The sequence below is a fragment of the Leptosomus discolor genome, chromosome 2, assembly GCF_034619465.1.
Source record: "Leptosomus discolor isolate bLepDis1 chromosome 2, bLepDis1.hap2, whole genome shotgun sequence".
NCBI lineage: Eukaryota > Metazoa > Chordata > Aves > Leptosomiformes > Leptosomidae > Leptosomus > Leptosomus discolor.
In genome coordinates, this window is record NC_141392.1 from 81,325,055 (window position 1) to 81,352,785 (window position 27,731).

General features: G+C 49.0%; 1 protein-coding gene across 1 annotated transcript in view; it reads left to right on the forward strand.

Annotated features, from left to right (window-relative positions):
• The first annotated feature begins 209 nt into the window (after positions 1 to 209).
• The window catches only part of SIM1 (SIM bHLH transcription factor 1), a 46,731-nt gene continuing 19,209 nt past the window's right edge, over positions 210 to 27,731 (forward strand). The window contains exons 1-8 of the mRNA XM_086461344.1: positions 210 to 384; positions 10,940 to 11,022; positions 12,026 to 12,115; positions 12,287 to 12,395; positions 12,506 to 12,591; positions 13,709 to 13,908; positions 14,027 to 14,133; positions 15,081 to 15,228. Of these exons, the coding sequence (XP_086317470.1) occupies positions 210 to 384; positions 10,940 to 11,022; positions 12,026 to 12,115; positions 12,287 to 12,395; positions 12,506 to 12,591; positions 13,709 to 13,908; positions 14,027 to 14,133; positions 15,081 to 15,228 (998 nt within the window). The remainder of the gene's footprint in view (positions 385 to 10,939; positions 11,023 to 12,025; positions 12,116 to 12,286; positions 12,396 to 12,505; positions 12,592 to 13,708; positions 13,909 to 14,026; positions 14,134 to 15,080; positions 15,229 to 27,731) is intronic.

The following is a 27,731-nucleotide window of genomic DNA, read 5'->3' on the forward strand; positions in this document are numbered from 1 at the left end:
TTTCTTTTTTTTTTTTTTTAAGAACTCCTCTCTGGTCTTCAATACTTGTTTGCATTTTACGCAACTGAACGGTTTCTCAGAGTAATGGCTGCGCTCAGAATCGCTGCCTGATGCTCCGGAGAGATGAATTGCAGCTGAAAGTTTCCCTTCCATCTTTGGATGAATCTCTGGAGTTTAAATTGTAGGAAGGAAGGGGGAAAAAAAACACGATGAAAGAGAAGTCCAAAAATGCTGCCCGGACTAGGCGGGAGAAAGAAAACAGTGAATTTTATGAACTGGCGAAATTACTACCCCTGCCCTCCGCTATCACCTCTCAGCTGGACAAAGCATCCATAATCAGACTCACCACCAGCTATTTAAAAATGAGAGTGGTTTTTCCAGAAGGTAGGTGGGAATGCCTATTCGCCTTTATTTTTATTCCGATCCAGGTGTCGCTTGTCGCTTTGACTTGGGGCCGGGGGGAAAAAAAAAAAAAAAAAAAAAAAAAGGCAAAAAGTGGCTCTCCCGGGGTGGTATGCTTGGAGACAGGGTGCTCTGCGCCGTCCCTTTTCTCTGGCGTGGGTACTTTCCCTTCAGTTCCTGCGACAGGTTTGGCTGGGGACTGACGGTGCTTTTGTCAAGGGCACTGAGCTCTGCTGCGCTTTCTGCTCAAGCAAACGGGGATCCCTTTCCCCTCGATCTCACAGTAAGGTGCGCGTCCCCCGCCAAGCACGTGCGTGCCGAAAGAAGGGACGATTCACCCTTATTTATAGCCATACTATGGGGGAGTTAATATATGGGTAAATATTTACATAAGGCTATGCAAAGTCCTAAAGCCTTAGTTCAAGTACCGCGCGAAGGTGCGGGGTGCAGGTACCGCACAGCCGTTCAGGCGTGCTCACCTTCGCACACGCAGCCCCGGTGGCTGAGCCAAGAGCACCGAGTGGCATCACGAGTGTGCCGTGTCTCGCCCTGAGGATCGTTAGGGCAGTTCGAGGGCGTTCATCGGCTGCGGACGTTTTTCACAGGCGTTTGATACTCAGACGCGCTCGATCCCCCTGCCCACGGCGTCCGGGCTGGGCCTGGTTGTCCTCCGCGGCCAGGCGACTGGGACCTTCACGGTGGCTTCCGCGGCAGCAGCAACGGTCCCCCCCGTCTGGCAAAAGCAGTTTTAAGCGTCCTGAAGTGTGTCGTGCTTTTAAGTCGAATTAGGATTTAAAGCGACCGTCCTGGGACTTCTAGACCGGCTGCCAAGAAAAACAAACAGCGCAGAAAGTTAAGAGAGTCGGAATAAAGTTCTCTGTGTTCTCGCTCTATTGTCTTTATAAGGTATAGGGGGTGGGGGGAATCAAAAATACTACGCGAATCTTTTATTTAGATCAACTCGATTGGGAGGTAGCCTGCACGAAAGAAAAAGTGTTAAGAGCTTTTTTTTTTTTCCCCCGACCTAATAACAAAAGTCGCTGTTTCAATCATTTGTTGAAAAGTGTGTGTACATGAGAAACAACGTAATATAGATATGTCCCCCTGTGTTTTCTGTATCTGTACCTCGAGTCGGTCGGTCGCTCGGTCTGTCTACGATGTTTTACAAATTAAGAGTATCTATACGGCCTGGATTTGGTTTGCTTTGGTTTTGAGTGGTGAGCTTTTTTTGCTTATGTGGTTTTTGGGTTTGGTTTTGTTTTTTAACCTGATGAAGTCTGTGAACTTCTGGTCCTAATTCTACTTTTTAAAAGTAAATACGCAATCGGGCAGTCATTTGGACGGGGGAGGTGCACTCCCCCCCCTCCCCCACCCCCCCCCCCCCCCGGTTACGTGTGAACGCTTATACCTAAAGTCCACAGCAGTGGGATTTCCAATGCAGTGCATCCTGCAGTAGTTTCTTCAAACAACCTTCCATATCTCCGAGTCACTTAGAACCAAAGAAGGGGGTAAATTAAACCTTTAAAAAAATAATAATAATTAAAGCCTTCATCAAGCCACTTTTCTGTGTGATCTGCCAGCTCGAAGATCAATATGCGGGGCAGTCCGCTGTTTCGAAGGAGACCGCGCTGTCCTTTAGACTGTCAGCGCATACTTTATAAAAATAAAGCTATTGCAAACTCTGATGCCCATGATGTTCCTAAAAGGATTATTAGCAATGATTTGTCAACTCCCGCGGTCTCAGTGGGCTACCTTTCTGCGTGATTTCGAGCAGGTCTCGTCAATTACTGGTGCCTATGCAGCGGGTTGTTTGATCAGAAGAAGCATATGGTGTTGCTTGTAGGCTGTGAGTAATCACGGGAAAAGAAGAATAGCTGATCCCCGTCCCTCGGTGGCAGCGCAGGATGTTTGAATGCCCTGGGGAACCGTGCGGCGAAGTGCGCCGGGGCCGGGGCTGCTGCCGGCCGCGGCAGATGCTAATTTGAGAGCGGAGACAGAGGGGGCGGCTGAGAGGGGCTTTGGGGGCGGCGGAGCCTCCGCGGCCTCATTAGAGGCAAACTGCAAATTAAAAAGAAAGGCAGCGAGCGGGCCCGAAAGGGCTCGCCTCTTCGAGGCGCGCTGCCGCGGAGGCCCGGCGCCGGGCGGGCGGCAGATCCGCCGCACCCGCCCCCCCATGCCCCCGCCCAGCGCCCGCCGCGCCGGGTCAGCGGGAGCCGAGCGCGGGGCCCGGTGATGTTCCCCGGGACCTCGGGGGGCTCCGGGAACGCGGCAGGAGCGGGCGCTGGGGCTCCTGGTGCTGGTGAGCGTCGGTACTTTAGGCTCGCCCGGCTGAGGGGAGGGGAGGAGAGGAAGAGGGGGGCGATCTTGGTCTCCTGGTGGCACCAGCCAGAAAAAGAGATCGTTGGGAAGGGAGGACAGGTAGTGGCAGCCAGGACAATTACACACCCAAAGGAAGAGCCTGTCTGAAAGAAGGCGGCAGAGAAGGGATGTTGGACGGGTTTAATGGGGGGGGTCCGTTTGCTTGTTTGTTTGGTTGGGTTTTTTTTTTTTTCCCAGGAGAGGAAGGCGATACGAGCACCGGGACAGACCCGGTGAGTTGGCCAGAGGGCTGGAGATGGGTAGCAGGAGGCTCGGGAGCGCGGCAAAGTGTCGTGTCCTACATTTAAAGCCATCTTGGAGGAGTCAGGATAGAGAAGTGTTGTCTCCGTAAGAGCGAGCCGCGCTTCCAGTGTCACTCAGCCCCGCTCTCCTCTGTACGAGACCGAATTTCCATCTGTCCGGAGAGGGCTTGCCTTGGGGCTGGTTGTAAATAGTCACGTACAGAAAGATATACACTCCCCATCGCCGGGGCTGGGGACAGACGGAAAGAATCGCTGTGCGTTTGTGTGCATATTTTTACGTCTGAAGAGTTCCTATAGAGAGAGAAGGTGGGCAGATTTCGGGTTCATTTTGGAACCAAGGGAGTTTTCCGGGAATAAAATGCCAGGAGAGTCACACACAGAATAATCACGGTACCGTGCCCGTCTCACCCCCAGAAATCTAAACACAAATCTGGGCACCGAAGAAACTTGATAAACCGAGCAGAGATTTTTCCAGCGAGCTCCCTGTCGTACTGGCTGTGTGACTCTCACAAGCTATTAAAACGCCTGGGTTGTTCTCTCTACCCCTGATTTCACTTTACTAGGTCTCCAGCAGATTAAAACTGTCAAGGGCGAAAAGTGTTCCGCGGCTTAGGTGGCTTGCGTCATTTCAGCGCTAAAACTCTTCTGTCTCAGGAGAAGAAAGCCTATAGTAGTTTTCGGTGATTAGACAGCTTTTGGAAAGGCTGAAGGTCTGCTAAACCGACGAGGACAGTAAGGAAGATTTTTTTTTTTTTTTTTTTTTTTTTTGGAAGCAGAACTATCTAATAAATTCACTCGTGAGTTAACGTTCATTGAAAGAAAAAAAAAATCCTAAAATTGCAATTTAACATTAAAGAGTTAATGGCAAATAACGTAGCCTCAAAAAATATCTGGAGAAATCTCCGGGATGTCGAAGGACTAAAGAAGTTTTCCTTTAAAAAAGATCCGTTTGCTATAACTAGCGGGGTGATTCTTCACTGACCCTCGCCGGTATCCAAAAGCGAAGGGAGAAAAAACCGCTAAAAAGCCCCAAAACAACAAAGTGGAGCAACAAATAGATTTTTATTTGTTTGGTTTTGTTTGTGGTTTTTTGCTTTTATTTTTTAGTTAGGAATATTTTAAGGGTCCTGTTCTCCTTAGGGGAACAGAGAGGGAAAAGGAGGGTTTGCAGTCCCTGACCTAGTGGGGATGGATCGTTTCGGCGCGGAGAGACTCTTGATTTTCGAGACAAAAGCGGAGGCTCCGTTTACATAAACTTCGCCGAATCAGGATGGTTAACATTTCAATATTGAAACCCTTAACCTTGCTTTATTTTAAAGGGGGAAAAGATCATCAGGGAAAAAAAAAATCCATTTCCCACGTGGATAGGTGATTTAATGCTGTTTTTCTTACTGCTAAGGGAAATGATTGAGCATTAGGTTTCAGTGTTTATTTTCTTACAGAAGTTTTTCTCATTTAAGCTGCAGTTTACTCTCCACGCTGCCTCTCGGTTTAATTCCAGTTTTGATGTGAACTTAAAATGTGAACTGAAGAACTAAACTACTAGCATGGTCGTTGAAAAAGCAGATTTATGTGTTAGAAAGAATACTAAGTGAGATGAGTAGAAAAAAATCATATTCTCTTTGGAAACACCCTCTCTTTTCTTAGTAACATATGACCGTTGTAATGTTGGAGGATATTTTTCAACTTGCATATAAACAGAGTGTGTTCGCAACTGCATTAATGCAAACCCTTCCCTCCTCAATTTCTTTGGAATAAGGGCTATTTGAATTTGCATCTTCTGTAGAAGTGAGTGAGGAGTTTGAGGTCGAAAACTTCCCTGATTTTTTTTCCCCTCTCTCCAATTTGGGCATAGTTCCGTTTGTTTGCATTTCAGAGAGCAATTCCGTTACCCTGAGTGTGCCAAAGTGCTGATATTTCTTTCTAGAATGAATCTGTCTCGACATTATTTCCACTACTGTTTTCTTAATAGGGTTGTTTGTTTAGTCAATAGGACTTTTCCTCCCTCTTACTATTTTCATAAAGAAAGCGGGATGCTGACTTATCTCTGCTTCAAATGAACACATGTGATTTACCGAGATAATAAATCTTTACAAAACCTTGCTAATGGCCTCCGCAGGCAGTTGGAAATGAGCAGCACTTTTTTTAATTAATATTTATTTATTTATTTTTAAAAACCGTAGATTATTCCATTTCATTTGAACCCTCCGATGGCGACCCGTTCCTTCACGGAAGTCTCATTTGGCCGAGATTTTGAGTTATCATTAACCACTGCCTGTTAAATTAACTGAGAAATCAGCCCTGTCGGGCGTTGGGCGATGGCAACACGGAGCGCTGGCGGTGGAGTATTTAATTACATGGTTAATCGAATCAAGCTAATTCCTCGATACGACATCGTTGCCTTTTCGCTTGCCAGTACCGAGGACGTACAGCTTGTGTCCCTGCTGCTCCCGGTGCTGCTGTCTGTGGTTTTCTCCGGGCGGCCGGGCAAAACGACCGCCTTGAAGACGTGGAACGAGCTGTTCTTCTTCTGCCTCCTTCTCCCCAAACAACCGTCCGCTCCCCCGCTTTTCCCCAGAGCAGCTGCCGCCAGGGACATCGGGCAGCGGCGGTGTCGGCGATGGGGCGATCGGTGCTGCTTTACGAGCCGCACAGGGCGGCGAAACGCCCGCGCCCGCCGTAAAGCTTTACGAGCGGCTTGGCCGGGCAGGTTGCACGGAGCCGGCTTGCGGGGTCGGGAGGGGAGAGGGGCCCGGGCCGCCCCTCCTCGGCCTCCCCACAGAGCCGCGGGGGAGGCTGGCGGGGCCCGGCCTGCCTCGGTGCCGCAGGGAAGGGGCGAGCCCCGGGACGGGGGTGCCCGGGGGTCCCGCATCCCTCGCCCTCCGCGGGTTCAGCATCCCCAGCGGCTCGGGCGACGGGCGAGCTGCCTCCCCTCCCTTCCATCTTTACGGGGCAGAGAGGGCGGCTGTTAACAGGGCAGAGCAAACGCACCGAAACAAAAGCGAGCGGAGACCAGGGAGGGGGCGGCGGGGAGAGCCCGGGACCGGGGGGCGGGGCGGGGGCCGCTGCCCGGAGACGGGCTTTTAAGGGGCTCCTGGAAGGCAAAGGCGCTCGGGCAAGAGCCCCCGCTGCTGCCCCGGCGGGCCAGCGCCCAGGGTGACCCCGCAGCAGCGGCTGCCTCCGGGCGACCCCCCCGCGCCTCTTCCCTTCTTCGGCAACAGAAGAAAACTCTGCCTCCGGGGCCGCGTCTCCAAGCCCGCATCCACCCGGCGGGCACGGCTGCCTCTGCCCTCGCCCCCTGCCCTCGCCACTGGGCCTCGCCGGGCCGTGCGGGGCAGCGCGGCCGGGCAAGGGCGCAGGGGCAAGTCCTGGAAGGGGAGGGGGTCCCCAGGGGAGAGATTAGCTGCCCCGCAAAGCGTGGCCCCCAAAGAAGCGGACCTGGAGCTCAGGCTGGGCTCTCCACTAAGTGATTCTTAAGCGGGGACGTCAAGTCGGCTGCCCTTGCCGTTGTTTTCACTACCGCGAATCCGGATTGCGCTGAGATTTCGTGACGGATAGTCCGTTGGGGAACTCGTAGTAACCGCTTTTAAAAGCCGACAAATCAACACAAAGTAGATAAGGGCTCGCATCTTCTGGCCATCCCACCCCCACCGTCCACCCCCGCCCCCCTTTGCTATTGCCAGACAAAGAGGGGGGGGGTGTCGAGGTGGGTTCTGCGCTGCAGATGCTCACAGAGCGACAAGTAACCCGCAGATCAACCAGGGCCAAGGAGCTGCCCGGGCCTCCCGGAGCCTCATTTCCCTGCGCCTGCCTTCCTCCGTCTTTGCCTAGATCAAATTAGAAACGATTGAGGAATCTCTTCCCCCTTCCGTGGGACAGAGGAGCTTCTTGCGACAATATCGCCACTGGGTAGGGACAATATCCACCCAACCCCTCCATTGGCTGCCGGCATCAAGGCTTGCATCAATCAAAAGACGAGGGGAAGGACAGGGCCAACGCAAGAGAGAGATGCGGCGCCGGCCGTGCGCCTGGCTTGGGGCGCAGGCGGTCGGCGGGGACCGGCTGGCCGAGGGGCACGACTGGGGAGGAGACTTTTCACAGGGACTCGCCGGTGTTGCTTGTCCCTTGAAGCCGATGGAGATGCTTTTTGATGTGGAGAGGGCAGTGGTTTTCCATTGGGAACTGCTGAGAGAAACGATGAGTCAGCGCGCTGGCTCCAGGCAGGATCCGCGCAGTCTCGGCGCAGTTTCGGCGCACGCTGTTAGGTAACAAGGCTCTTGTTCGCAAACTAAGCAAGAACCTGGCTAAAATGCCTTCGTCTCCCCCCCCTCCCCCCCATGACAGTGGACAGTCTTGTGGCCCAAATTGTTTACGTCCTTAGGAAAAAAAAAATCCTCGAGTGGAGGAGATTGTTAGGTAGAAGCCTATAATCTATATTTTGTCAAGAGTATCAAATTCATTCCGAAAGAAAAGCTCGATCCATTTATTTTTGCTGCTTGAATAACACAGCTGGATGATGCCTTGGGCTTACACTAGACGGTTGCTCATCATTCATTCGCCAAGAACTGGCCTAAACGGTGCCTGTGGGATTAGGTCAATTTTAGTGGATCTACTTCGCCTCATTTGGTTACTAATTGGTTTCTTGTTTTATAAATCGAAATCTCATTTTCAGGAAATTACAAAACCCATGCAGCCTGTCCATTGAGGTAATCCGTGGGTCGGGGGTATTTAAATGGAAATGGTTCTACAATGCATCAAGTATTAAGCGACAGTAAAACTTCGCCTCTGTTTCCAAATGAAATGTGAGCTCGCTAGCTCCTTAGATCCATAATAGATACATCCCTTCTAAGGCTACTTATGTAAATATGATAAACCAGACCTTGGTGGGGGAAGGGATGCAGGGAAGAAAGCAAATTTTATCTGCTAAGGTTAATGTGGCATATCTTGGAAATCTTCCAAAATAGATTATGTTTTGCTTTGTCTTCGCCCACTTTAGCTGGGAAAATCCTTTGCCTAAAAACGATTTAGTTATCCTTCCACTCACAAAGCTGCTTGTTTCTATTCCAAACCTATTATGCTGTTGGGTCTCCAAATTACAAGAGAATCTTTAGATCTTGTTTCCAAGCGTAATCCTGAAGCAAAAGGGGGAGCTGATTTCCTTGTTTTGTTTTAAATAGACAATCAAAGGATTTGCAGAATTATCTGCGGTAGGTCAAGTGCAAGAAATCACAGTTTGCCCCCTCGATAAAAGGAAATTGGATGTTAAAGCGAACGGGGAGGGGGGAGGGGGGGAGGGGGAGGGAATATTAATGGAGAGGTTTTCTCGCATAATCTTTAAAAAGAGTATTTAAGGGGTATCAGGAGAGCCCGTCGATTTGAGAGAAGCTGGGCTTGGCGATGGGTAGAAACAGTCTCCGACTTGAAAGTGCTGAAGCATCTGGGAAGTACAAAGCATCGCCTCATGTGATAGGATTTCAAAAAGCCGGTTCAGGTAGAGAAGCGAAAACTTTTAGTTATAAACCATTAACAGAAAGAGCCCAGCAGCGAGGGGTTTCCACCTGAGACACAGAGAGGAGCGCAGCGCCCCGTGCAGACCCGCCCCCCCCCCCCCCCCGGGGGGGGGTGTTAACCTATAACGCCCGTGAGCTGCTCATTAACCCGTCGGGGCCGGTTATTTTCCCCTTTTAGAAGAAGAATAATTAGAGCTGTAAACTTCGATTAATAAGCAACTTAAATTAGAGGCGAGAAGCGCGGATTTAGTCCTCAATGCAGAAACCTGTCATTCGGATTTTCCCCCGGTGTGTGTGGGGGGGACGTGGGAAGGGATCGCCTCTGCTCTGACGGGCCGGCCGGGTTCCCCAGCAGAGAAACCTCGAAGGAGCTCGGGAGAAAAAAATTACACAGCGGCTTTTTCTCTCTTTCTCTGGAAGCTGTGCAAGATTTGCCAGCTCCTTGCTGATGTGGGGGGGGGAGGGAAGTGACCCTCTGTCCTGGCGGTTGGATCCCTGGGGCGGGGGCAGAGGTGCCTGCTGAGCCCTCGGTGCATCCCCCGCGGGTCCACCCGCTCCGGAGGGTGCAGGAAGGAGTGAAGGAAGCCCAAACACTCAGGAAAAAGTTACTGGATCCCCGTTAATTGGCGTGGAGGAATGAATGGGAAAGAGCCCGTTTGTGGCTGGCACCCTGGTACAGGCTGGGGGCCAGGCCAAAGAGATGCCCCTGCCTTTGTAGTGGAGGAGGAAGGAGGGAAAGGGCAGGAGCGGTGGAGACCCACCAAGCTGGCGTGAAGAGGGGGACGAGGAAAGGGGGACAGGAGAGGGGAAAGGCGGCGCACCGCTCCGGCGGTGGGGAGGGCGGGCGCCGTGGGATGCCCCGTTCAAACAGCGCGGAGCAAATCGTTAGCTCTGTTTAGACCGGCAAACACCTGGGTGAAGCCGGTCAATGGCTAGGAGTGCCCGCGGCTGCCTGCTCTCGCCACCTCGCCTGTTTGCCTCGAAATAGCCGGAAAACGGGGTCTTGCCTTCCCCCAACCCGCCTTGCGGGAGGGAGACCCAGCCGGCTCGGCTGTCGCCTCCCCCCGGGAGATCCGCACCCCAGCCATCAATCAGGATTTGTGTGTTTTTCCTCCCTTTTAACTTAGCTTAGTGTCTGTGCGTGTCAGGCTGAGCCTTATTTCATGGCAGAAGCGTAAAAGGTTTTAACTGCCCCCGTTTAAATTATTTCAGCAACAACACTGTGAAAAGGCGTCGGCCATAAATAGTTTTACTCCAGTGGAGTAATTTCCATCTGGCTTTTGTTCCTCCTCACTTTGCATGGGAGAGAACAAGCAGCTTCTGAAACATTAGGCAGGTCCGGTGAGATTCATTTTTGGAGGAGGGTGTTTGGAGGCATATCATCCCTCCCTAGAGAGACCCATCCCGCTCGCAGGCGGAAGGAGGGATGGTGGGGAGGGGGGTGAAAACCGGAGACGCGGCTTCATGGGGCAGGAGGGAGGACGGTCCGTGCTGTCGGGCAGTGACTTGCTTGGGCCGTCCCAGGAGCTCCTTATCGCAGCCGTGAAAACTGCTCTGGGCTCAGCGCCGGTTAGTTCGATTTTGGTGGGCTTGAGTGGGGATTACTGAAAGGGAAAGCGTTTTAACATGAGGCTCGGGGAGACATGGATGAGTCGCATCTCGTCACTCCTCTCTCCCTCCCAAAATACGTAACCTTCCAGGTGAGACAACGGTGGCCCCGAAGAGGGAAAAAGGCGGGACGTCACAGATCAAACTGGAAAGTGATCAGAGGGTCTAAGCCCGTCCTTACCCATCCTCATCCCAGAGCCGGCTGGCTAATTACCCGGCAGGTAGAGGCTGGGCTCTGCCTTCTGCAGGGGGAGGGACCCCCGCAGGCAGCGCCCAGGTGCGGGCAGTGCCCATCCGCGTCGCTGGCCTGGCTGGTTTCTCTTCCCAGACACCGTCGGGCCACGTTAAGCGCATCCTTCTCTCGACATCAAAGGCTTTCCCCAGCACACCTCTTTCTTTCATTTTAAATAGCTCTCAGTGTTGTCCAGGATCACTTCGGCGACGTTAGGAGAAAAGCGCTTTCCCTAAGGTTCAAGGAGCCAGTTCCCAGCAGCACTAAAAAGCCCTTTCATCTGGCGCGCTATTTCACTTCGGTCTTAGCAATGAACTTCACCGTTAACTCAAAATAGGTATTCTGGCATCTATCACGGGAATCAGGTCTTTTCAAAAAATCCACAAAGAGGCTTATCTGTGCAACGAAATCATGTCTAGTTTCCCAAAGATTCTATGTATACATGTTTTAGTGCGAACACGTGCAAAAAATTGAAAAAAAAAAAAAAAAAGTTCCTCGCCAGCAGGCCAGCATGAGTCGATCTTTCGTCTCCTCACCTCACTTTTTTGTGTGTCTTAAATAAACAGGACTTGGAGAAGCCTGGGGCCACTCTAGCCGAACCAGCCCGCTGGATAATGTTGGACGGGAACTGGGATCCCATCTTTTGCAGGTACTGGTCTGGAAACGACAGCCGTGTGGTATTAATGATTAAAGAAATCGTTCCCTCTTCTGAGCTTTTAATTGCCACCTTGACTAATTTTTAACTGTTCACGTGTTTAATGGAAAGGGGGGCGGGAGGGGAACAACTTCAGGAATACTAACCGTCGCGGTTGAATGTCGGGGCTGCGGTTTGGTCCCTCCGGGCGCTTTGCCCCAGCATCATCCAGCACAGGGTGTGCAGCGAGGGATCCAGAGTGTATCCCGGTGTGCCGGGATACAGGAGCATGATGACTTTCCCCAAATTATTAATAAGGTGCCAAGTCCCGTCAATGTGCTGAAGCTCAGGCTGTTGTAGAGACAGGGAGAGGGGTCTAGAGACAAGTTGGGGGAGGCTGTCCTGGACAGAAGGGCTCAGCAGACACAGAAATAAGCACAGACGTAAATCGGGTAGGACACATTTGAAAACTCACTGAAATATGAAGGATTATTAGCAGTTACCATCACCACGCATTTTTGGTGGGGTTGTGTGGCCTTTGGGGGGCCTATTCCGCCCTCGGTGAGCTCAGAATCTCCATTATGTCTGCTGAAATGAGCCTGACAAATTGTCTCGTCCCTTATTTACACTGCGGAGAGTTTTAGATCCTGCTCACTAGCTTAAAGTCTCCTTAGCAAATATCCAAGCGCTACCCCCCAGTGACATTTGAAATGGGATAGAAATATTCAGGATTTCTGGGACTGACATATTAATCACCGGGTAGCGAGGACCTCTTTAGATACTTCTCGGGTACTTTGCATCACTTTTGAGCTCGCCCTCTCTGAGAAGTGGGTTGTATCTCAGGGGTCCAGGACTTGCCCATTTCCTTCCAACATTTTCAATAACCACAGCCTGAACAGGGATGCCTCTCTGCTAAAATAAATCCGAGGGACAGGTACTTAATGGATGTCTATGTCTTCATGGGCGGATCTACCTATTGATATATTTACACTTCCCACCCCTCAACCCTTTTCTGCAGACGTTGGACGGTTTCATATTTGTCGTGGCTCCGGATGGCAAGATCATGTACATCTCGGAGACGGCCTCGGTGCACCTGGGCTTGTCGCAGGTACGCTGGGGGGGTGCTAGCCACCATGCCTGCCTGTCCGCGCCCCCCCTTCCCGGTTGACAGGACAGGTGCGTGCGGAGCGGGTGAACGCTGCCGGCGATTAACTCCTTCCCTCTCCTCCCCCCCCCCCCCCCCCCTCCGCCCCCGCCTCCTCCTCCTCCTCTCTCACAGGTAGAGCTGACCGGCAATAGCATTTACGAATACATCCACCCCGCTGACCACGATGAGATGACGGCGGTGCTCACGGCCCACCAGCCCTACCACTCGCACTTTGTGCAGGGTAATGTACACCCCCCCCGCACCCCACCGCCACTCCAGCCCCCCACGGCTCGGCCTGCGCGGTCGCGGAGCCCGCGGCTCATCCCACATTCGCCTTTCCCCCCCTCCCAGAGTACGAGATCGAGAGGTCCTTTTTCCTGAGGATGAAGTGCGTCCTGGCCAAGAGGAACGCGGGGCTGACCTGCGGGGGTTACAAGGTGCGTGCCCACGGCCAGGACCCCTCCCCAGCCTTCCGTACCCCTGCTCCGGCAGCGGTGGGCACGCAGGGAGGGCGGTGGTAGCGAGGACAGGAGTGGGGGAGAGCCCTCTGCCCGCGGGGGCTGTCCCAGCCCGGCGCTCTTTCATGTGGTTCAGAGCCAGAATTTCTCTCGGAGTTTCAGGTTAAAGAACTCAAACCACAAAACCAAGCAATCGAGCTCCCCGTGGGTTTTTTTGTTTGTTTGTTTTATTTTGCTTTTTTAAACTGAACGTCGCACAGACACTGAGGTTCCCGAGGTGCCTGTGGAAGCTGTCAGGTGGCACGATGGGAGCCCTGGGTTAATTTATTTCTTTATTGGGTAACTCGTCAGCTTCAGGGGCAGCTCTCCAAGGCAAGGGTTTTGCCCGGGTGTTTCACACGATTCTGATCAGGGCTCGTCGGTAGGGACAGCCCCTGCTCTCCTGCCTTCTCCTCCATATAACCTAAGGAGATGTTGTGCCACGACGTGCCGTAGAACATCTGCTGTACTGACTTCAGGAAGAAACACCCTAATAATAGAGAAGTAAGAGTGGTAGTACACAGCAGGCATCTGCAAGGATACGTTCAGGAGACATACGTAAATCTACGTCCAAAGATACATTCCAGCTACGAATCCCGTCTGCTTTGTCTATATAATAGACATATCTTACACATGTGACATATGCACACATGTAAACTCTTTCTCTCACACGCATACACTCTTCATTACAAAGTTGTAACTGCCTTGGCACTTCCGCGTCTTTCCTTTTTAGAAGAATAATAAAAGAGTAGTTAGGAGGTGGTCCAAAAACCACTGAAGGCAGTGGAAAGAAAAATAATCTCGCTGACTTTAATGGGCCTTAGATCAGGGCTGAATTCCCGTATGGAAAAATACCCCAACCCAAACAGAAAAGCAGAAAAGCGGCAGACCGTGCCGCTTTGCTGGAGCGGTGGCCGGGGCAGCGGCTCCAGGGCACCCGGCGGCCGCATCAGGGGGTGGCGGGTCCGTCCGGTCCCCTCCGCGGGGAGGGGCGCTTGTCACAGCGCACCCTTCCTCCCTGCTAGGCATCCCCCGAGCTTTCCTGTGTCTCCGGCAGGTCATTCACTGCAGCGGGTACCTGAAGATCCGCCAGTACAGCCTGGACATGTCCCCCTTCGACGGCTGCTACCAAAACGTTGGCTTGGTCGCCGTAGGCCACTCGCTGCCGCCCAGCGCCGTGACGGAGATCAAGCTCCACAGCAATATGTTCATGTTTCGGGCCAGCCTAGACATGAAACTCATTTTCTTAGATTCCAGGTAGAGCTGGGGTTATTTCCAAATCTATTCCCCTAGCCCGTCCCTCCCTTCTTCTCCCCCCCGGGCCTCCTGTCCTGTCCTCTCACCCACTGATATTTGCTGCTTGTGCCTCTTGCAGGGTAGCTGAGCTAACAGGTTACGAGCCCCAGGACTTGATAGAAAAGACACTTTATCACCACGTCCATGGCTGTGACACCTTCCACCTGCGATGCGCGCATCACTTGTGTAAGGAGATGCTGTTCTTGTAGAGACCCTGCCCCTCGCCCCCCGCCTTCTCCTTCTGCAGACGGACTTCGGATTTGCTAGGATTTACCTCTAGGTCGGAAGGGGAAAAGGCAGCTCACTGGAGGGGAGAATGAGCAAAATCTGCAGCAGGTTTTAATGAAACAAGTCGTTAGAGACTGAACCCCGAGGTGGAGGCAGGAGGGAGGTGGAGGGGATTGGCAATGAAAGGCTATTTCTCCCTTTTCAGTTCCCGGTTGTAGGACAAGAACTCCCCTGCACAAACCTCAGGTGCTCAGTTCATTTGAAATTCCGGTTAGGAACACCCCACACCCCCCTCTTTTTTTTTTTTTTTTTTTTTTTTTTTCCTTCAGAAAGCCACGCCAGTGAAATTCAAACACTTTTGTTCCAATTCCACCAAGTCTTACAAATCTTATCTGTGTATCTAATCCTGACTGCAGTAGTGAGCCCGATTAGGAGACCTGTTCTTTATTCTATTTTGATATCATGATGACATTAATACATGGATAGATGAATAAAAAGGATATTAATTTCCGGTAAGTTTCCTTACAGAGAATGTGACGAGAAGAGATAAAACCCAAAGCCAGATTCCTAGAATTAAATCTCGATGACGATATGTCAGGGTGGGGATTCAACCCCCCACTGTACTCACCCTGCCCCACCGATGTCCCCGAACAAGCTTCGCTAATGAGTGGGAGAGAGCAGCTCTGGTTTGGGGGCGCCCAAGGGTCACCTCCACCATTGCCCACGGGAACTGCGGCCCACGCCGCTTCCCCACGCGATGCTACAGGACTGCCAGCCCCTCTCCTCGCCCACGGGGGCCTGGGGGGTGTTAGTGGGGGTGGTGAAGGTGGTTGCACCCCCTTCCCAGGGCCGACCAAAAGGGAAGCGGGAGCCTCGCTGAGGCTCTCCCCGCTTTGTCCCCACAGTGCTGGTGAAAGGGCAAGTGACCACCAAGTACTACCGCTTCCTGGCCAAGCACGGCGGCTGGGTGTGGGTGCAGAGCTACGCCACCATCGTGCACAACAGCCGCTCCTCCCGCCCGCACTGCATCGTCAGCGTCAACTACGTCCTCACGTAAGTCAGCCCGGGGGCCGTGCCGAGTTGCGCGGGGCCGAGCGGGACCGAGCGGGGCCGGCGGGCACCTGCCGGAGCGCCCCGCACAGGGCTGCGGGGCGGTGCAGGCTGGGCCCAGCGGCCGCTTTCCTCTCCCTCTCCCTCTCCCTCTCCCTCTCCCTCTCCCTCTCCCTCTCCCTCTCCCTCTCCCTCTCCCTCTCCCTCTCCCTCTCCCTCTCCCTCTCCCTCTCCCTCTCCCTCTCCCTCTCCCTCTCCCTCTCCCTCTCCCTCTCCCTCTCCCTCTCCCTCTCCCTCTCCCTCTCCCTCTCCCTCTCCCTCTCCCTCTCCCTCTCCCTCTCCCTCTCCCTCTCCCTCTCCCTCTCCCTCTCCCTCTCCCTCTCCCTCTCCCTCTCCCTCTCCCTCTCCCTCTCCCTCTCCCTCTCCCTCTCCCTCTCCCTCTCCCTCTCCCCCCTTCCCCGATGGCTGCTGCGGAGCCCCCTCGCTGCCGCACCGACCAGGGCAGGCTCGCCAGGTCTGCTAGGAAACACATTGAGCACTTTCATCTAGATGAAGGGGTTCCCGTCTGCCTGGTCCTTTCTCTTTCGAGAGAGGAAAAGATTTAGAGGTTTGTCACCCACATATTTTGCTGCCCTCCCCCCCCCCTTTTTTTTTAAGTTTAAAATGCACCCAGCATTAAATAAAATTTAATGCAGCGTAAAAAAAAAAAAAAAAAAGAGGTTTCCACGAACGGAGTTATTTATACCCAACAAACAGGACATCTGTTTTTCTTTTCAAAAATCTGGGGTTTGAAGTTCTTAATTTCATCCAGAGTCTCTATCAAAGCTCCGAGATTTCTTTTTTGTTCTTGGAGAGTGATCCTTACAGTGAACCACAAAGAAAGTTGGTGACCAGAAGGGTCAGTTAAACTTTTTAAAAATAAAATAAAATAGAATTAAAAAGAAAATATCAGAGTGAGAGCCGAGGTACCGCATATCTCAAAGCACCTCCTTGTATTTGGGGACTGCTGGGTTGTACTCTAGCTGTGCTGCTTAAGCAGGAAGGCAGAGGCCCGGAGAGGGAGGGGAAACTGGGCCGGGCTGTTTGGAAGTGCTCATCCTTGTGACTGTCAGCGTCTCCTCTGGAGGCGGCAGCAGCATCGTAGGGTCGGTCAGGTCGGCGGTACCCCGCGGGTCCTAGGGGCTCGATATTCCTCTGGTCCGCCACTCATTTTTTATTCTGGAGGCAAATGAAGGGGTTGAAAACGTCTGAGACGCACAACCCACCCCTCTCCTAAAATTGCGGCGATGGCAGCATCCCCGTCTTCCCCACCGCTTTCCGTGCAGGCGCAGGTGGTGAGCGGTTTGGTAGCCGAGTTTAAAACGTGCTTCCCAAAATGAAGCGTCTCGGTAGGGAGGTGAGGGCTCTGTCCGGGGCGGGGAGGGGGCTGCGGGTAGTAGCGCCTGCCTTGCCGGGGCCATCGCTGTGGTACGTAAGGTGGTAACGCAGGGGTCATGGCGCTTGCATGAAAAAAGCAGACATTTGGGTCAGCACTCTGGTGCAGGGAGTAAACTGCCATGCCCCTTTAAAGAAAATCCATTTTATTCGCTTTAAAAAGGGATGCGGGGCGCGGCGGGGTGATGCTTTGGCATTCACCCAGCAAGGCTGCGGAGCAGCAGAGGCACCGTCACCTCTGGTCCATGTCCATTTCCCCGGTGCCGGCCCCTCGCTGTAGTTTTCGCGTTTTATGCTCCTCAGTTAAGTCCAAGCGCTTTGCCTTCGGTGAACGGGGAACCTCAAGGACAGAAGCCAGCGTACCGTAGCGCTGAGAAACGAGGAACCCAAAGGCACCCAGCGTGCCAGAAAGGTTCTGCACCAGAACCGCTACATGTTTTTCTGTGAGCACCTGAGATTATCGCTCGTTTCCCTCTCCTTTAGTCCCAAAAGCGTGAACATCAATCACGGACCTCTACCTCAAATGACCCGAGTGGAAATGAGATATCCCAGCGGATCCGCTTAAAGTCAGCTGGGGATCCGGCTCGACTTGTCCCCCGCTTGCCGGGCTGGTCACCGCGGCGCCAGCAGTTCAGGCTGGCACAGCAAAGCTGGCAGGGGGTATCCTGGGGCCTTGGGGACCCGTCGGAGAGCCCCCTCAGAGCTGTTCTCCATCAGCGGGAGCTGTTATAGCATGTGCCGCCCCAGCCCCTTCGCCAGGCGCACCGGGGCCGCGGGCACCGCCGGCGCAGCCCAGCCCAGGGTGGCTACCAGCAGCGCGGGGGAGCGGGGGGGAGGGACCGGGGGCACCGCGCTCCGCTTGTCGGCGAAACGACTGCACCTCCTCGGCCGATTGCACCTCCACAGCCGGCTGCTCGGGTGCGGCCCGATCCACCCTCCGCGCCCTGCCGGCCGGCAGCCCCTCTGCGCCCCGGCTCGGCTTCCCCGCCGCCGGGAAAGGGGGCTCGGGGACCCCCGGCGCTCATGGCCCCCTCGAAACGGCGCGGCAGGGGAGCTGACTAATTCCCTCCGGAGCGGTACCGAAACAGCGCGGTTCCCCCCCGCCTCAGCTGATTTTTCGCTGGAGGCAGCGTCTTTGTATTTCCGTGCATGTATATGAATTTTAAGAACGTGGTTATATTTAAACCTGTTTTCATCCAGGCTGACGTGTAGGACTATAGTTGTTCTTCCAAGATTTCCCCTGGAGAATGAGGTTACGCCTCGGTGTAAGGCTCCCCTCGCGCTCTTTGCTTAATTGCCTCGACGGCGAGAAGGCAGAGCGGGAGCCAGGCTATAGCTAAAGTAAACCGAGGATGCTAAATGCTGGGAGGTCCATCACTGCCTGCGGCAACTGTCATGTGCTGCTGGTGGCTGCAATGCAGGCACCGCCACTGCATTAAAATCTAGTTTTGGTATGTTCAGGTCCTCGAGATCTTGTCGCGCCTGCCTGGCTCTTCATTAGGGCGCTGGAGAAGATATCGCGTCCTGCTGGCTTCTGCGGCAGGGCTGCCGCTGCTGAAACTGCTGCCCTGGGTCCAGGGGATGGGCATAGCTTCCACTGCAGCGTTATTATGATTTTTTAAAAATTATCATTATTATTATTGTTGTTGTTGTTATTATCATCTGACGGCCAGCCTGCCGTTAGAAAAAATTAATGAGCCCTCCTGTGTGCCTGCAAGCAGTGAAAGGACTGGTTTGGTTTTTTTTTTAAACGCGAGATGTTGTCAGCCTCTGAAATGGGTAACGTGAGGTGGGGGGGAGCTGTTGGGGAAAGGTTCACGGTGGGGGGATGCTGAACTCCTCTTACCTAGAGCCGCCTTAATTGTCTTAATGAGCTACTCAGAGTCAACATGTTGTCACTGAAATGAGGAAGGTAGGTGGTGAAAATAGAGGAGAAAGTGAGACATTACAGGGACTTGATGTTTTCCTCTGGCATGAGGTAGGCTTCACTCCAGGAGGGCCGCTTAAATGTCCTGTAGCACTCAAAATTTGCGAGTGATTCCTTTATTCCGGTATAAATCCTATAGCTACCGCAGTTCCTTAAGGATGACACTGGATTGCTCTAGTAAACCAGGAACAGCTGTGATGAGGGTTTGCATGCGCGCGTGTGGTGCGTGTATGTGCGTGCCCGCGGGTTCCTCCCACGCTTCTCCCGCCTGGCCCCGGGTGCGTGGCAGAGCCTCTTGTGCAGCTGCCGTCGCTGGCAGAGGTGCAGGTTTGCGCTCTGCAGCCTGGTCATGTTAAAAACCCAGCGAGGGAAATAAAAAAGTGCTTATCAAAGAGAACGACGAGCCCTTGTATATCGATTCTTGCGCGTGGGAGCCAGGGAGAAAGCAAAAGAGGTGCAAACTCGCGCGTTTGCGTTTCGAAACAACAAAGAGTCGCGTTTGGGGTCGCAGGGTGGAGCTGGAAAGGTGGGAATCCTCTCGCCGAAGATTCCTTTGAAAATAGGAAATGTCGGTCTTTTTCACTGACTTGGGGTGAAAATAGCAAAAGGGATCATAAGCTTTGGAAGGTATGGTGCGGGTTTTTGACCTGCTGGGTCCCTTGTCCCCTCGCACAGTATTACTTTTTTCACCCAGAGGAAGCCCCAGGAGATTTTTCGGTTTGCTCGTAGGATAAGGAGCTTTTTCTCACTATTGAGAGTGACCCGAGTGCTCTGACGTTTTGCAAAGGAGCATGTACTGAGTGGCATAAGTATCAAACTGGTCTGGAGGTGCAGGCTGAGCAGAAAGAGCGAGAATCTCTTACCTTGTAGCTTCCCAACTTCCCTGGGCGATATAGTTGATGAAAATGGAAAGAAAGAAAAAGAGTTTATGCAGAAGAGACCCTCCACCCCAACTGCAAGTTAAGGGAAAAAAAAAAAAAAAAAAAAAAAGGGCGTCATTTCCATCTTCCATAAATCCCAAGTGTTGAGACAGTGAGTTCTAGGCTTGAGAACAAAGGTTTGTAATAAGTATATATGCTGAACTAAATAGGTACGATGGCAAGGGTGTTTTAGCAACAAGAGGAAAGGTTATTTTTTGCATAATAGCAGTGTGCCAAAAAATTAATATGAATGACCTTTAAGGACTCCAACTTTAAAGCACACAAATTTGCTCTTCCTTGTATTCCGTTTGGCATATGTGAGTACAGACACAGAATACTTGTTTCTTTTCTTATTTGTTCTGTACACACAGTTGCCATATCATTGATTATTAGCTGTGCATGTTTATCATATAGAGGGACTCAAGTATGAGTCAATTAATAGCGAATAAAACTGCTGAAGTTAAGTTTATATTTAGATTGCAAACAACCTCCCTTTAAACAAATGGATAATGCAAAGTGCAAATCCTTTGACTTTTTGAGCACGAGCAAATATTATATTAATTTGTCCCCAGGGAAGGCTAAGGGAGTTTTCCTATATACATTTTGTTGTCCTTTAGCATTTTAAAGAATAGCAATAGCAGTAATGTATACAGATAATATGGATTAGGTACCTAATGGTTACTAATCTCCGTTCTGATGATACAGTACAGATACAATATAGTTCCAGCTGACCCCTTCATATTGCATTGTGTAACTGGCTGATTAGAAGCACAAATTAAATGTAATTTGTTTGAAAGATTATTTCACAAATAACTGCCATATTGATGAATGTTTTACCTAATGATGTGGTAAATGCAATTTAGAATAAATTAACTGTTAATTGTATCTACACACTTCATCTTTAAATGATTATTACTAGTTATAGCTTTGTGTACTACCAGATTTAAAATTATTGTATAAGCAATGTGGTGTCATTATGTGTGATAGCTCAGAATTTGAAAACAATCCTCCCTGGCATACTAAGTGGACTTGAGTGAAATTTGTTTCAGGTGGAAACAAAGCTCTCCCCATACTTTTGAACAGATACAATGAAATATTTTCATAGTTTTTCATAGAAATCCTCTTTTGGCCTCATCAGGTCTCACCTTCTTCTCTTCCTAGTCAAAGGGAGAATTCACAAACTATATTTCCACACCTAAGGGCCTACCTTCCTAAAGTGCTTCTCTCAAACTGACCTATTTGGAATTGCCACAGAGTCCTCTCCTCAGTCAAAGGCAGACATGTGTTCTCTTGTATCTCTCAAGTGTGTGACAGAGTGTGTAGAATAGTGAATACACTGGGGAAGTTATTTCTTGCAGAAGTAATCCTGCATACCCTTTCTTGTATCCATAGTAGTGGAAGTAGTTGTATGAGTAAGCTTAGCAATCTAACTCTAATACTCAAGACAGGACTTAGTGACTTTAACTGGATAATGTATTTTTTCTTAGATAGTAGTAAAGAGTAGAAACAAGTTTGACCTGCTGCTTTTCCTTTATATTTCTTTGTATTAATGGGAATTTTGCCACTTGCATAATTGTGCACAGAACTGGGTCCCAATTTATCTGTTCAATCTGCAATGTACTTTTCCTAAGACTGGAAAGCCTACCATCATTCACATTATTTGATTAGCAATGTAAATATATAGAGGAATTGTTTTAATAAATCAAAATGCTTGGGAAGCATATGCCTCAAAGAAAAAAGTATAAAAGGATTCCTCTTGAACTACTCAGTGCAGTATTCTGTTTGTCCACCATTAGTTTTTATTACAGACTTGTCTCCCTGGAACATTGTTTATATATTTCTTGCAAATAGGAGACAGGCTTTTCCAGGTGTCCACAATACGTTTCTGCAGTTCTTCTTTGTTCATGTAGGGGCTTTCCTAGCTACCATTTGTTTAATTCACTCCAAATTTCTATGCTCGTATTTAAACCAGGTGACTGTAATGGCTAAGCCACTAAAACTCTGGGCCAGAGTCTGCAGGCACTGCTCGTATGAAGAAAGTTTTATTTGCTAGAGTAAGGATTAAAGGACTGCAGCTCAGATTCACAGGAAAAAAAAAAAAGCAGTCATTAGTTTAAATGCATGCATACTGATAGTCTCACACAGCATGAAACTCAGGATTGCAAATGAGTGTCTCTATTCCAAGAAAGCAAAGGGACTTCAGATGCTTTTCACTTCATCCTTTTCCCATTCGGTGTACCGTCTGTTCCAGGCCTTTGGAAACTCCCTCCCAAATGCTGAGTTACAGATCTTGTAAAATGGTTGTCTGGGGTTGAGACACATTCAGCAGGGGCAGTGGCTGAAGCAATGACTATCTCCAGCTGTCTGCCTCACTCCACTGATGAAAGGTACAGAGTCTGCTCCAGAGACTCTTACTCCCAAAATGCCACAATTTATGGTTTAAGGTAAACTGCCACAGGATTTCACTTTACATGGAGGCATTGGACTGTACACTGCAGCACAGCTGTTCCTGCTAGAGAGGTTGCTCACACTTTATCCTTAACTCTGCCCTTCTGCACTCTGAATGGCATAAATGAGGCTTGTGAACACCACTACAGCAGCTGGGTGCTTCGGTCCCTTTGGGGATCAGCCCCAGTGGTCCTCCTACATGGCAGAGGTGGGGAGACCATAGGCGATGGAGTTCAGGGTTACGTTCACTGCTCGGTGATAGTTCGGAGAGCTAAAGACAAGCGAGGCAGTTGAAAGAGCATCTGCTAGTTTTACCACACAACATTTATGCCTTTTCTATGGATTGTGTTAGTGGCTGTGCAGAAGAGGCAAGCCAGGCAGTTGAACTGTTACTGAAGGATTCCCCTCCACACCATCACTCTCTCAATACTCTGCACAAAACTGGACGCAGAACTGGCTCCAGCTCTCATGACAGCAACAGTGCGTTCCTTAAGCAGGTTTACAATTTTACTAGCTCTACTTCTGTTTCCTTCATCTGTTGCATGTTTGCTGTCCTTGCTCAGTGCTGCATCTCTGTACTGCTGTGATTCCCACATTGTTTCACTGTAATTATCATGAAATACAACAGGTGTGATGTTACTAAACTGCTTCTGAAGCAAGCTCATCCCTCTACATTATGCTGTTCTTGCTAGTTCTCGTTCGTACACACACAAACATGGCATTTCGACATGGCCTAAATTAAGTGTTAACAAATAAATCTCCTTTGTCCGTTCAACAGTGGCAAGTATCTGTTTAAGATCTAATTCTCTTTCCCTCACCTCTCTTTTGTACTTTACAGCGTGGGCCAGGCTCCAGCACACATGTTCATACTCAGCAGGTTACTTCAGAGGCAGCCCCTTTCACTTTGATGACACTATTTATGGAGGCAGGCATCGCTCTGTGTGAACAAGGGTATAGCGTCTGACCCTTCTGAAGGCTTCGGATGGCTGAAGTCTGGAGTCAATCACATGATCTTTAACATAGTTAGATGATTTATTCCTGTTGTTGTCTTTTGTTATCATCCACTTAGTGCAATTAAATCACAGAAGTCCTGATTTACTAAAGCACTTGAGCACATGGCAGGCTTTAAAAGCTCTTAGACATAACTTTCAGTAGATGATTATATCCTAGTGAATTCAGTTTTGAAACAAAAAAACCTCTCCAACCCTTAGGCACACGCTTAGAAATAAGAATATTCCTTGGCTTTGCCAAATAGAGATGGCTTGAAGAACTGGCGTTTGTTACTGTGTTGAATTGGGACCTAATAAAGAACAGCCGTAGTTTTTCAGCTACAAACCACTGTGTATAAATCTTGGGGGCAGCTATGTTGAAAATAACAGCTATTATCTGCTGAAGTTTCAGTGCAGCCATGGAAACTCAAATGCCTGGCTAACTAAAGTTTGGCTGCATCCCTAGCATTGTGTGGATATTTTGACATAACCTAGAGTGAAGATCTCTAGACACATCCAATATTGAACATTCTTACATCTGTGGTGTCGGTTAGGAAGCAAACATGCACAGCCTGCCCTGAAGGCAGCCTGTTCCCAAGTAGCCTGTGGCCTTCGATCATCTCTGTACTATGTTTGGCAGCTGGTAGCCTGGGCTGTTGCTATAGAAAACTCTCTCCCTCTGACATAGGCCCTGGTTAACTGCAATCCACCCAAAGGCATCGCACGCTATTTTTCTCTTGCTGTTTCCAAAGACTGTTTTGTACACAGAGCAAAATAATAATCTTTAAAGACTGCTTCACGAAGCATATCCCAGTAGAGTATTTGCTCAAATAAAGGCTAGATTTGAGGATAAATAGCCTGATAGCATCCTCCCGCTTGCAGCCAAACTGCTGAACAGTGTTTCCCAAAATAATTCTGTGGCTCCTAAGCTGTGAGTAGGAGAGTTAAAGTGCCATCTTCTGAAAGATGATCAGCTTCCTTAGTGCTCTCTAGTCTGTGAAAACCAGCAATGGGGGTGGGGATGTGGCTTCAGTCCAAAGAAAACTGCATATCTGTGTGACTACAACTGTGCAACTTAACATGGGAATATGCAATTAGGTCTTCCGTGATGTTATCTAGTGAGTTCAAGAAGGCAATAGGAGAGAAGGTGCACAGCAGCATTTGCACAGGTGTGATACTCTGGAGTTGCTGCATATGTGCTTCAGAAGTGGTTACCACAAATACTGCAAATCTCATACTTTATGATATACTGGACCTGTTGTAGAAACCCAAATCAAATGCTCGTTTCGTCCATCTGCAGATTAGCTATAGTGTTGGTCCAAGCACTGTAGGATGGCAGTGGAGTCTGTTTGCATGTATGCTGTGGAGGTTTTTATGGGTGGCCTGGTCAGAGACTGTTCTAGAAGTCCAGAAACCCCTGATAAATGTGCATGTGAAGCAGTGACAACAGAGTGGCTGAAACCAGCTAAGGCCCCTGCCTGTCCTAGTCAAAGCAAGGACCAAGAGGGCAAAGGTACTAGTCAGATGACAGATTAAAATTTCTAAAGAAGATTGTAGCTAGATGTTATTGTGTTTATTAAATTATTTTTATTTATTTGTTAAGAAATTTGAGATATGCCTAGTAAGTATTTCACCACCTACAACCATTCAACTCACTGGAGACATTCTTCATTTTTGTAAGCTGGATTTTAACATGGGAATGCACTTCTGGAACTGTGTTTGTTGATGATGGTTTGTTCTTAGCAGTATTGTCAAAAAGCATTAACTACCGTCAAAAAAGTCTCTTTTATGAATTTCATAGAAGGCGTGGGGTCATCAATAGTTGTGCAATATATGGTGGGTTAACTTACTCTGTGGCTCAGAGGGTATAGGTAGTCAAGCAGGTTATCTTGTATCAATTTTAACATCTAGTGGACCCACTTAACAGATATAATAGTATGTAATGTATACCTTGAGGAGACAGAATCAGTGATTACCAGGAAAGTATCAAATAAAATGGAGCATTATGTGTTATCTTATAACCTTGTGACATTGGCTTTTCTTGCTATTTGTCTCCTGTTTTATCAACATAAACACTTTATACATCGTATGTTTATCAAAGCTGGATGACCAAGCCTTATGTGAACAGAGCCTTAGAGCCAGGTGGCAAGTAACGTGAGTGTGATTTGGTTGTGGGTGGAAAGGAGATAAAAGGCAGTCTAACTCAGGTACAAATAACGAAATGAGAAAAAAAAGGTATATTAATTTGTAAAAAACCAAACCAGCTGTTCTCCCCAAATGCCAAAAACCCCATGCAAGTCCTTGCCTGTCTTCCTCCCCTTACTTCCTCTAAAACTTAAGCAAAATAAGGTTCAGTTGGAAAGCATTTATTCAGTATCTTATCACAGTTGCTTGCTTTGTGGGCAGATAATGGCACACAACGGCCCTCAGGGGCAAAGTGATGTCCCTTGGCCAAAGCTGAGGAACTGTGGACAAGAGAATTGGAAAGACTTTCACTACAGAAAAGTCTTGCTGCTTCTGAGGAAAGTGAAAGTCTTATGACAAGAAAGGACTAATCTGATGAAAGAGAAAGCGATCTACCGTAAATGGGACCTCCTCACCAGATGGAGTCCATGAATCCTTTCGGACTCAACATGCCTATTTGCTATGGGGCACAGCAGATCAGAAAAAGCAGGCTGGAATGATGGACAAGTATGTTAGGAGACACACAGACAGGAAATTTCCCAAGGAGGAACAAACAGAATGAACAGTAAACCATTTTTCAAGTGAATTGTTTTTTCTCAAATAAGCTATTCCCAGATCACAAAAGCTTATCCAGAAAGTCATCACAGAAAAGCTAACTGATTTTTTTATGTGTTCACCTTAGGATCTTAGGAAGGTTGTCACAACAAAAGCTTTAATTGTGGGGAACAAAGAGGAGTTGGTAAAATCTGAAATATCAATACAAGAACTTTTACAGTAAAATAGTAAAAGTAATAGCAGCAAATTGTCAGGACCACTCCTCACCGCAGTATCAAAGGAACTACTGCGGTGTAGAATGTAATGTAAGAACAGCTATACAGGCTCAGACACATACTGATAGTGACCATGGCAAATACTTGGAAAGAGTTTAAAAATAGGACAAGCATGCAGTAATGCTTCCTCAACACTTTCTTCCAGTCTTCAAGAAGTTCAAATGATTTCCTAGAAAGAGATGAGATCTTTGAGTGTATTAGTTGTCAAAGTCTTGAGGTCTTTTTTCCTCCACAAATGTATCTGTTTACTTTTTGAAATCATGTGAGCTTTTGCCAAGCTTAAGTAAACATGGTAAGAAAGGCCTCCATTTGTGAAAGTGCCACCTTTTAATTCCTTTCGTCGTCCACAGTTGCGCTAGACGAAAAAGTGAGAAACTGTTTCCTACCTGTTTTTTCTATGTTGCTCGTAATTTACAGATCCTATTTTGTTCTCTCAGTCACCTGTTTTCCAGCCTGAGGAGTCTCCTTAATTGTGCTTTAGAGAGGCTGTTCCAAGCCCACCATCCTTGCTGTCCCACTCTGAGCTTTTTCAGCTTTTCAGATGGGATGGTCAGAGTTTACAATATTTGAGGTGTCAGCGTATGAGGTGTTTGTGTACGGTATGAGGTATAATCCTTATTTTTACAATCTTAATTTACTGCACAGCTATGCAATGGTATGCATTTTCTTATACACAGGGCAGTCTGTGTTATCAGTGACCTCTCTGCAATGTAATGGGTCTTTCTCTTGTGAAACTTCTCAGTGTGAGGGGTGAAACCTATACATTACAGGATTCTTCACTGAAATGGAGTTTAAGGCTACTACTTGTGGAAAGAAATATCTGAAACTAGGTTTTAAAGACCATGCTTAAGCCCCATAGCGGAGAGTGTTGTATACGCCCCTAATAACTTGGAGTCCATAGCTACATAATTGTCTTTTGTGGCTTCCAAACATCCAGGAACAGGACTTTTATCCAATTTTGTGACAACTTTTCAGTTACTGTTACTTAGAAAACACAGAAAAGTCAAATCTTGAAAGTATCTTGGCTGTTTTAGCCCTTTTCCTTGCCGTGAGGGGACAGAATCGGTATGAGGCTCTAACCTCTAAAAAAGGTGCCCAGATTTTAAAACGAAAACACCCAGCATCCCGCATGAAAATCATGAGGAGCTCCTTTTGGTTCTTCTCATTACATACCTTAATATGCTGTAGGAATCTTTAGGATTTAGAAACCTGTTAATGTATAATCTCTGCCAAAAAATCATCAGCATCATCTCAAATCCTTTTGTCCAAGCATATCATATAGCTATCTAGTGTACTATCTCCAATAATTTTGGCTCGGTTAGGTACACAATAACAATGGTATTATTACATGTATTCAATCAAGTGTTTTTATTCACAGAATACATCTCAAATTTATTTTAGCAGTTTAAATAAGTGAGTTTAATGTCTATTTAGTCAAGCATTACAGTAGTGAGGGCTTAAGTAGATTAGAAATAAATGAATCCAATTAAAGAACATGTCTGTGAAATGTGATATGTCATAGGCATGAATGAACTGTTTGCACAGCAACTGTAAAGAAATCATTAATGATTATCTAGAAGAGGCTTAATTAAGGATAAATGGTATAAGACATAGTTAAAAACATTTGTGTTGAATGCGTGGAGATTCTGACAGTAAAAACATGCTTTGCATCAATAGTGACATGAGTACTGGTCTTGGGAAATGTATGTTTTGTTATCTGTGGTAGACATGCAGCCAGGGGCTGCAGCTGAGAGTTAGCTTAGTAACATCAGCT